Source organism: Heptranchias perlo, chromosome 8 (genome assembly GCF_035084215.1).
Source record: "Heptranchias perlo isolate sHepPer1 chromosome 8, sHepPer1.hap1, whole genome shotgun sequence".
NCBI classification, from domain to species: domain Eukaryota; kingdom Metazoa; phylum Chordata; class Chondrichthyes; order Hexanchiformes; family Hexanchidae; genus Heptranchias; species Heptranchias perlo.
This window is the reverse complement of record NC_090332.1, coordinates 4,683,301-4,694,313: the sequence shown is the minus strand read 5'-3', so window position 1 is coordinate 4,694,313 and position 11,013 is coordinate 4,683,301. Positions and strand designations below refer to the sequence as shown.

Below are 11,013 nucleotides of genomic sequence, written 5' to 3'. Positions count from 1 at the left end.
AGGGGTGGGGAAAAAAAAACTTCCACAATTTATAAAACAAAAAATAATAAATATTAGTATCACAGAATCATTGCTGTACACAATAGTTCAATTGTATAAAAATACATTTTTAGTGCAACCTCACATATATAACGATGTCTCCCCCCCGCCCCGCAACCCCACTCCCCCAGCCCAACCCAGAAAAATAAACCGTTTCAAATCATTCACATCATTCGAGACCCCCCCCCCTCCCTCCCCCACCTCCCCAAGTGCTCTAAAGAGAAAACATTACAATTATTAAGCAGGTACACAAGTTCTAAAATATGTACAAATTCTCTCTCTCCCCTCTTTTTTTGTCGTCGTCTGCATACAAGAGTACGAGCGGAAATAAAAGGCACAAAATATCTGCAACATCTCAAAAAAAAAATAAAATAAAGTACATAACAGGACAACAAAATAAGTCTGTGAGTTAAGTTTGGTCAGGGTTCTTTTTTTAAACATACAAATAGAAAATATTTCCATACACTTCGCAAGGTAAGTCTAGACCACGGACAGACAAAGGTTGCAGCAGCTGGCATGCCCCCCACCCCCACCCCACCTCCCTCCCCCCCCCCCCCCCCCCCCCCCCCCATTTCACTGGGAACCCAGACGGTAGGATTTCTTGCAATGCTTGCCGTCGCAGTCTAGGTCGCTCCCTGTTTCCAAGCTTCTTGTCCTGGAGTCTCTCTCCTCCAGTGTGGCCTGGTGACCGAACAGTGGCCGGTGGTGCTGGTGATGGTGGTTGGTGCTGGCGCCGTGGGCGAAAGGAGGGGGCGACGCGGGTGGGGGGTAGCGCTCTCCCTCGGCTCCGCTAAAGTGCTCCGTGCCCGACCGGTTGGGGGCGCCCTGCCCGCTCGCCGCCGCCTCTCGCCGGCGCCGCTCGAAGGTCTTCATCGTCTCGTCCAGCCTGGACTGGGCGATAACCGCCCTGGTTGCAGCCGGGCTCGTCGCTTCGGGGCCGGCCTGGAACGTCCGGTGCTCCTGCCGTTCCTCGGCCACCCGGTTGTACGTTTCCTCCCCTATCGTCCGACACTCCCTCGCTCCGGAGGAAGCCATCCCGAAAGAAACGGCGGGGGCGGTGGGCGCTGGTGGGGCCATCGCCATCGGAGAGGTCATCTGCACGTCGTCCGACTTGGAAAAGATGTCCATCTCCTTGATGCTCTCGATGACGCAGTGGGTGGCTTCGTCAATGATGCTCTCTTCGCGGTGCTTCAGCTGCAGTGGGAGCTGAGAAGCCGGGAGCAGACCAGGGAAAGCAGCAATCTCAGAGTGGACCATCTGGATCCCACCAATGGGAATCATTTGGTATGGGGCCCTCACTTGCTGCTGGGAGTGCAAAGGAAGGTGGCTGAAGAGGCAACTTTGCTGTCCCTCAGAAAGGATGGGGTGACCTTGTTCTCCCTGGGCATTCTCACGGACAGGGTACGAACCCCAAGGCATCATTCTGCTGTTATCGTACGAGTTCTGGCGAGATTGTCTCTGTATAGTAAAAAGATGAAAAGTTTAAAAACTAAAATAGAAAGGACATTGAAAGAAAAATCAGTGCCCTTTGTAGTCATCTGACAGCAGCTTGTGCGATCGCCCACATCCGCTTCCCCTCCGCGCCTCACGGACACACTCCCTCACTGCCTGGGTCCCTATTGCCTCAGGAATATCTTCATTGACTTGGTCGTCCAGGTATGTTTTTGATAGTATGCCCAGAATAACCTTTTTTCAAAGTTTTTTGGCATTTGGATTTATCCTGTGCCTCCTTGTCTTTGAAAGTGGCAGAGTACTGACAACAGACCTTCTTATAGGCTTTAAATGCAAAAAAAAATGATTGAATAGATTGGCAGGTGAATAAATATTATATACAGTTTCAGTAGATATTAGACTATACCAGCCCCTTGAACAGGAGAAATAATAAAATGGTTTGCAATGTCTAATACTAAACTATATTTTAGATCTTTATAATCTTTATATTTGCAGCTGTTTTCTTCTTATATTATTAACAACTGTGGGAGTTAACTGGCCTGACTTGTTCTCTTTATAAGTGGACCTGTTCTCTTACTTGAACAACGCGTGGTCATTAAATACGCCAGAAAACATTTGCCGGGTCTTTGTGCATTTGAATGACTGTCGGCTGAATCCAAAAGGAATTCACAGTCACACACACAAACTGAACCACACAGTTGCTCGGGATCGCATTGTACGGCTTGGCTTCTCTCATAAAAACATAAGAACATAAGAAATAGGAGCAGGAGTAGGCCAATCGGCCTCTCGAGCCTGCTCCGCCATTCAATAAGATCATGGCTGATCTGATCCTAACCTCAAATCTAAATTCATGTCCAATTTCCTGCCCGCTCCCCGTAACCCCTAATTCCCTTTACTTCTAGGAAACTGTCTATTTCAGTCTAGGACGCAACCAAACTTCTACTTGCAACTTTTGTACCCGTATGGGATGGGGGCAGGATTCTGAACGCAGCTGGTTTTTAGACTCCTTGGGGTAGAGTTTCCCGCTCTGGGCCCAATCGGAAAATTGGGAGCAAATTGTGCTTGAAATTGCCCTGGTTAGGTAACAGTTCAAGTTTCCGCTAAAACGCATTTGCAAATCACAAATGTAAAATCTTCCATGGACCAGCACAATCGGGCAGCGTAAGAGAACAAAACCGTTTCTTATTTTTTTCTTGGCATTAAAAAATATTCCTTGATGTATTTAAGAGTGGGAACCTGGTCCAGTTTTGTTAATACAGCTGGGAATGGGTTCATCACCAAAAATAAGCATTTTTAATCAGTGTCTCGTCTTCCACCTGTGAGTAACCTGATTTTAAATCACTGAAAACGACTTAAAAAAAACTATACTGACCAATTTCATTGGTGTATAGTCAGTAAATTAAATATTTTTTAATATGTAAAAACTTTAAAAACGTGCCTACTTGTGCCTGTGCGCCTAAGAAAATGAGCTCAATTTGAAAACCCTCCTCGAACGGCCACAAACGGCAGAAACTCGCCATCCGCCTTATTTCGATCTGGGGGCGCGGCCAGTTTTGTGCGCGGAACCGGCTTCAGGCGCAGCAAGAAGATCGCAGAAACTCCAATTACGCTGGACAGAATTTACGCCCAGCGTAAACAGAAATTCCGTGATCTTTCGCCCTGGTTTGGATGGACTGTGAGGATGAAACCAGCACAATCTAGCGGAAACTCTAGGCCATGCTGTATTCTGACTGAACTAAATGAACCACCACTAATCTAAAACTGGAAGGAAACGCTTCATTTCATGTCACTTGCATCACCCGTCACCCTTCCTCTTGGTGGGTGGCACTCTCGCCTCTGAGTCAGCAGGTTGTGTGTTCAAGTCCCACTCCTGAGATTTGAGCGCATAATCTAGGCTGACGCTCCCAGTGCAGTACTGAGGGAGCGCTGCACTGTTGGAGATGCCCTCCTTTGGATGAGGTGTTAAACCAAGACCCCGTGTGCCCTCTCAGTTGGACGTAAAAGATTCCATGGCACTATTTCGAAGAAGAGCAGGCACTATATAAGTGCAAGCTGTTGTAGATAATTACAAATTACAGAGAATGGTTATGTATAGTACTATAAAATTGCAACACTTTATACATCTTCTCCATCTTTAAAATGTGCATTTTTAACCAAGTACTTCACATCAGTTCATATACTCACCAGGTTCATTTCTGAATGCTGCATGTACTGTCCCATCAAATATCCACTTTGGAATGAACCTCTCCTTGGTGATGTTGCTCTCATCAATGGCATGTGGCTCCTTTCTCTGTAGTCTCTCCTTGGAGACAATTCTCTTCTTGGGGAGATGTCTTTCACAGGGGAGAGCTGCCTTGGCGAAGAAATCTCTCTTCTTGGAAGGAAGTGCCTCCGTGGGGAAACGTCCCTTCTCGGAGACAATTCGCTCAGATAGGTTTCCCGTTTCGGCGATCGGTGTCTTATTGGCGATATCTCTCTCCTGGGAGACAGGTGTCTTCTGGGTGAAAGGTCTCTTGGAGACAAGTACCTGCGTGAAGTTGGTGACACTTCTCTTCCTGGAGAGCCATCATAGCCTGGCGATGTTTGCGTACTTGAACTTGTATCTCCTGAAGGGGACATTTCTCTAGAACTATCCTCTTTAGAAGATGCGTCTTCAGTCCGTGGTAGCCACACATTTGTTGAAGACGGTATGTCTAGTCTATCTTTGTACTCAACTGATTCCGTCAACCTATTATGTAAATGTCTCTGATAGTCTGTTAGCGGAGTTCCTGCATGTGAATAACTGGGTGGTATTAGTTGAGTTACTTGAATTCTAGGTAACGTAACCAAGTAACTAATGAGGGAAGACTGATTGTTTGAGTGTGAAACGTCAAATGCAGAGGGCGAAGCAATGTTAAAAGTGACAGACGATGGTTTGGAACTACATGGTAGTGGGCTTGTACTTCGAGATCTTGTAGTTGGAGTACTATCTCCCTGTCGGTCTTCGTCATCATCGTCCTCGTCATCATCATCTTCATCTCCCTCCTCCTCTACTCCATCAGATTCGTCAGGATCTGAAAACTGGTGCAGGACTGGAACTCCACTCAATGCATCTTTATCGGTCTCATCTGTAATTCCTGAGGGAAGAAATAAAAAGGTTTGACATTGAGTTTAGTGCACTGGCTCGAGATATTTCAATATAATGGAAGACCAAGCGAGGCAATTTAGACTTCAATTTAGACTGTTGGAGAGGATCGCCCGCCCGTTGTAAAACCCGCCTGAAATCAATGAAGATTGGACGGGATCTACAATTGGCGGGAGATTTGGCTCTGCCAAATTACAGCCCAGGTGGTGAAGTTGAAAATTATCCCCCTCCCCCACCAGCCTCTTTTCCAACATAGTTTAATATTGTTAACTCGTTGGCAGTTATTCACCTAAAAGGACTACGTCACCCTTGGAATAAAGTATCTCCATAGACTGTTAACTCTCAAAGTTGATCCATGCTACTCTTTGTTTTCACTCTATCTCCTGAGGTCCCAACTAAGACTGGCCAATACGGGGAAGATCTTGTGCAAAGGGTAGTCAAAACACGGATTCTGCTAGTTGAGGGTAATCATGCCATTTACACAATGCCACTATCTCGTAATAGGAGTAATTTGAGTCATGACATGTGGTGAGTGCAACATTCTTGGGAGGCACAGGTGACTTTGGACCTCTGGTTCCCACAGCTCTCCACCACTGGGGGTTTTCCTCGCCTCATGTCTGGGTCTGTTGTAGCCTAAATGATAGAGATTGATCGCTATGATTAGTCAACAATTCCATTATCGTTGTATCATGCGACAACCAGGATGGTAGAAGGCGAACCAGATGGACCTTGGTCTTTTCTCGTTTGGCAATTCCAACGTAGCTAAAAAGTTTGCAGTCAATAATTTTTGTGTTTTTAATGACAATTTCCATTGAAAGCAACCAAGTTAAATTCTCCACATGCAGCTTTCACCGAGATCCATTACATTTAAGGCTGCAGAGACAGCGCAGAATCTGTGACATCACAGAGGGTGAATTTTCACGGGGCGGTTCTCCCCAATTGTCCGCTGTAACTTTGAGGGAAGGTCCACAGAAACCCTGGGAAACCGGGTGTGAATGAACAATCGGGAGAATCCCCTGCAGGAATTCACCCGTATTAGGATTTAGACCGAAGAGAAGTTGATAACATTGTTTAACTCGCTACCACAAGGAGTGGTTGAGGCGAATAGCATAGATGCATTTAAGGGGAAGCTCGATAAACACATGAGGAATAGAAGGTTATGCTGATAGGGTTAGACGAAGAGGGGAGGGAGGAGGCTCGCGTGGAACATAGAGGCCGACATAGACCAGTTGGGCAAAACGACCTGTTTCTGTGTTGTAAATTTTATGTGATTCTATGTAATTTACAGAACCTGACAGACTATGCAGAATCCAGGTACCAAACGTGAAGCCCCAATTAAGGTAATTAAGGAACAGGAAACAGCCTATCAAGCCCATCTCTTTTTGATCGATCTTGATTCCACTACCCAAATACTCACCATATCCCTTTCTCCCTAGAATGCTTCTAATTTCTATTTATACTATTTGCTTCAATCCCCTTCCCTGGTAACATACTCACAGTCTATTAGCCTTTATGTAAGAAAATCTCTGCATGACCTCCCTGTTTAATCCTAACTTTTAATTTTAAGATTCTCACATACTGGGCAGAGCGGGGCAGTGCAGTTGGTCACAAAAACTGCCTTTCCAGCTCGAGGCCAGTGTATGAATTCAGCCCAGAGTGTTGCTTTTTTTTTGTTGGCTGTAAGGGGCACCACACTTTAGGAAGGATGTCAAGGCCTTGGAGAGGGTGCAGAGGAGATTTACTAGAATGGTACCAGGGATGAGGGACATCAGTTTAGCAGGGAGACTGGAGAAGCTGGGATTGTTCTCCTTGGAGCAGAGAAGGTTAAGGAGAGATTTAATAGAGATGCTCTCAACAATGAAGGGTTTTGATAGATTAAATGCTTCCAGTGGCAGATGGGCCGGTAACCAGAGGACACAGATTTAAGGTAATTGGCAAAAGAACCAGAGAGGAGATGAGGAGAAATTTTTTTTACACAGCAAGTTGTTGTGATCTGGAATGCACTGCCTGAAAGGGCGGTGGAAGCAGATTCAATAGTAGCTTTCAAATGGGAAGCAGACATATACTTGATAAGGAAAGATTTGCAGGGCTATGGGGAAAAAGCAAGGGGGACAGTGGGGAGTGGGACTAAATGGATAGCTCTTTCAAAGAGCCGGCACAGGCACGATGGGCTGAATGGCCTCCTTCTGTGCTGTAAGATTCTAAGATACTAGGAAATAATGATGAAATGAAGAAAAGCATTTCACTTGCCTGCTTCTTCCGTGTCTGTGTTATCTGTGCAGGTTACAGCTATTCCCAGCTCGAGGCATTTTTTAGTGTGGGCCTTTGACTTCATATGCTTTGTCAGGTTTCCTAGACAGAAAAAAAAATTACAATAAAGTAACCATACAGAGATAATTAGTCTGCAAAAAACAGCGATGGTCGCCAAGGTCTACCCATGTCTTCCGAAACGCGCAGCATGCCACACTTCAAACTTGTAACTGATAAGAGTGACTCATTCAGTTCCGTCCCCGTTACAGTAATAAATTTAAAATAAGGAGCTCCACAAATTAAAACATTTTTATTAAGTGCCAATGGATGTATTAATTTACTAACAGCCTGCTTATTCTGTTATATTTCAGTCCACCGTTTCAAGAGGAGTCGAAATCATGAGGGGTTTTGATAGAGTGAATAAGGAGAAACTGTTTCCAGTGGCAGAAGGGTCGGTAACCAGAGGACACAGATTTAAGGTGATCGGCAAAAGAGCCAGAGGCGACATGAGGAAACATTTTTTTACGCAGCGAGTTGTTATGATCTGGAACGCGCTGCCTGAAAGGGCGGTGGAAGCAGATTCAATAGTAACTTTCAAAAGGGAATTAGATAAATAGTTGAAGGGAAAAAATCTGCAGGGCTACGGGGAAAGAGCGGGGGAGTGGGACTAATTGGATAGCTCTTCCAAAGAGCCAGCGCAGGCACGATGGGCCGAATGGCCTCCTTCTGTGCTGTAAGATTCTATGATCTTATGATGAAGCCTAAACAGCTTGCACTGTCAAGAAAAAGAGGAAGACCTGTATGGCTATGATGTCTTATCGTGCAAACGTTTCAAAGGAGCCTTACATGCAACGAATTGCTCCGTAGGAGCTGAGGCTCTGCTCACTGTTATTGTGGAGTCAAAAAAAAACACGCAAGTCATTTGGCACACGGTTAAGTCCCACCATCAGCAAAATAAGGCTCGACTACTTAAGCTGTTTCTTTCCCTCTCTCCCTCTCTCTCTGTCTCTCGATAGTGCTCATTAAGAGAAGGAATGTTGGCCAGGGTGCTGGAAAAAAACTTCTTGCTCATCTTTGAGTTGTGCCACAGGATCTTTAATATCCATCTGAATCACCGGGCCAGGCGTTCGCAGCCTCGCTGTAAACATCTCCTCTAAAGGATGACAGTGCAGCAATCCCTCAGTACTGCACTGAAATGTCGGCCTGGATTTATGTGCTCGAGTCTTGGAATCTTGGAATCAAGTCTCTCCCCCAAAAGGCTGTGGACGCTGGGGGACAATTGGAGCTTTCAAGACCGAGATTGATAAATATTTTTAGGTAAGGGCATCACGGGATATGGAGCCAGAGGGCGGGTAAATGGAGCTGAGGTGCTGATCAGCCATGAACTGATTGAATGGCGGAGCAGGCCCGAGGGGCTGAATGGCCTCCTCTGGATCCTAAGTTCCCAACCCAAGAGTGCGACTAACTGTTGACATTATTTTACAATACGAATAGTTAATATTCAGAATATATTTTTGTTGAAGTAAGTTATCCTCAAATTAAAACTGTGTGGAATAACCCGGGTGAAAAAAAGTTTGATGTAATTCATTTCATTTAGAAAAACAAAAGGACCTATTATTTCGAGAAGACAAAGGAAGAATTCTTTTTAAATGCGGCCACACGCAAGTTTAAAGCTGGGTCTAAGCCGGTATAGGTTCTGCAGTCTTGTTTAACTCCTTTGCTCTCAAACCATAGGTTGATCTCAAGCTGGCTGAGCAAAGTACATTACTTAGTGGTTCATTAGTCAGTGAGATTGGTGGAGACCTGGGAGCAAGTCATCTGCCTCACACCAACTTGCATTAGTCTAGCACTTTTAGGAACATAGGAACAGGAGGAGGCCATTCAGCCCCTCGAGCCTGTTCTGCCATTCAATTAGATCATGGCTGATCTGTATCTTGACTCCATTTACTCGCCTTGGTTCCGTATCCCTTAATACCCTTACCTACCCCACCTCCCACTGCCCCCCACCACCCCCCCCCAGGCTCTGCCATTAATAGCAAAGCCTTCAGCTGTCTTGCTCCCACACTCTGGAACTCCCTCCCCAAATCCCATTGTCTTGCTGTTAACTCTTCCCCACCTTTAAAGCTTACCTCTTTTGTTCCCCGTCTCTAACCACCCTTCCTACACCTACTCAGGACGGGCACCCGACCACCCAGTGCTTTGGGAGGGTTTTGCCATGTTAAAATAATTAAAAAGGCTAATGGAGTGTTCTTTATCTCAAGAGGGCTGGAATACAAAGGGGCGTAATTATGCTTCAGTTGTACAGAGTCTTGGCAAGACCATATCTGGAGTACTGCATTCAGTTCTGGGCACCACACCAGGAAGGATATACTGGCCTTGGAGGGGGTGCAGTGCAGATTCACCAGAATGATACCGGGGCTTAAAGAGTTAAATTATGAGGACAGGTTGCACAGACGAGGCTTGTATTCCCTTGAGTATAGAAGATTAAGGAGTGATCTAATTGAGGTGTTTAAGATGATTAAAGGATTTGATAGGGTAGATAGAGAGAAACTATTTCCTCTGGTGGGGGAGACCAGAAAAAGAGGGCAAAACCTTAAAATTAGAGCTAGACCATTCAGGGGTGATGTCAGGAAACACGTCTTCACACAAAGGGGAGTGGAAATCTGGAACTGTCTCCCCCAAAAAGCTGTTGAGGCTGGGGGTCAATTGGAAATGTCAAAGCTGAGATTGATAAGTGGGTTCGGTAAGGGTATTAAGGGATATGGAACCAAGACGGCTAAATGGAGTTAGGATACAGATCAGCCATGATCTAATTGAATGGAGGAATAGGCTCGAGGGGCTGAATGGCCTCCCCCCGTCCCTACGACTTTGAAACAACTCAAGAATGGCGACACTTGCGCCCTTCATCACCAGCAGCTTTGAAATGAGTCTTGCCAGGTGTTCCGGCCTGCGGTTTGCTTGCAAGCCCTCAATTCAAGATGACGCACCTTCAAGAGAAAAGGTTTCTACTTTGAAAGTGTGACACAATCAGCGTTTAGGACGGCCCCTTGTTCGGTGAGCGAGCGTTCGAACGACAGTAACCCCCAAACCAGCAGATGCAAAGCTTACCTTTCGTTTTGAACGCAAAGTTGCAAAACTTGCACATGAAGGGTCGGAGATCTGTGTGTGTACGGATGTGCTTCTTCAGCATGCTTGGTTTTTTACAGCGAATTCCGCATTCCTCACAAATATATTTTCCTCTACCCCGCCCCCTCACATAAACATAGTCTTCATTGGATTTATACCTACAGAGACAAAGGAAATTAAAAAAGAACAGAGTTTGAAGCTGAAAAAACAGCTGTTTTTTTATATAGAAAGGCAAACTATAGATTGCTAAACTACTCCAGAATCCTAAATGTTCTAACTGAAGACAGTAGCTATCCATTTCTCGGTGTGAATCAGTCATCTCTTGTTGCACTTGTGTTATCCTTTATATTTGCTGGTTTGGGATGGTCTGGGATCAGGCATTTAAAGCAGAACTCTTTCCCTTCGCCTTGCAGGTTCAGTAACCTCTTGAACACATTCTTTATATATCATCCGGGAAGATCCTGGGCCACTTTCAATGGCTCCTGATGGGGAGATGCCTGCTCTGTGCGTGGGAAGAGAGTCACTAATTCATCCAACCTTCTGACACACCAGCGAGTTCACATGTGAGTGCAGGGGTTGGATTCTGCTGCTGTTAATCACATCCAGGACTGAACCATGTTCATTCAGACGGCTGGGGTTTGCTTCTGCTGATGTTAATAACCCCAATAACTGGGCTGGAGTTTAATATTCCGGATAAGTGTCAAATAAATCAAAGGGTGAAGGGTCAGATTCTTAAGAACATACGAAACGTAACAAAATAGGAGCAGGGGTAGGCCAAATGGCTCCTCGAGCCTGCTCCCCCATTCAATAAGATCATGGCTGATCTTCTACCTCACCTCCACTTTCCCCCCTGATCCCCATATCCCTTGATTCCCTTAGTGTCCAAAAATGTATCAATCTCGGTCTTGAATGTACTCAACGACTGAGCATCCACAGCCCTTTGGGGTAGAGAATTCCAAAGATTCACAACCTTCTGACTGAAGAAATTCTTCCTCATCGCAGTCCTAAATGGCCGACCCCTT

General features: G+C 45.6%; 1 protein-coding gene across 1 annotated transcript in view; it reads right to left on the bottom strand.

Moving 5' to 3' along the window:
- Positions 1-611: 611 nt before the first annotated feature.
- The window catches only part of hivep2a (HIVEP zinc finger 2a), a 177,644-nt gene continuing 167,242 nt past the window's right edge, over positions 612-11,013 (bottom strand). The window contains exons 8-11 of the mRNA XM_067988549.1: positions 9,974-10,149; positions 6,866-6,967; positions 3,676-4,607; positions 612-1,497 (exon numbers count right to left, since the gene is read on the bottom strand). Coding sequence (XP_067844650.1) covers positions 613-1,497; positions 3,676-4,607; positions 6,866-6,967; positions 9,974-10,149 — 2,095 coding nt within the window. The 3' untranslated portion in view covers position 612. The remainder of the gene's footprint in view (positions 1,498-3,675; positions 4,608-6,865; positions 6,968-9,973; positions 10,150-11,013) is intronic.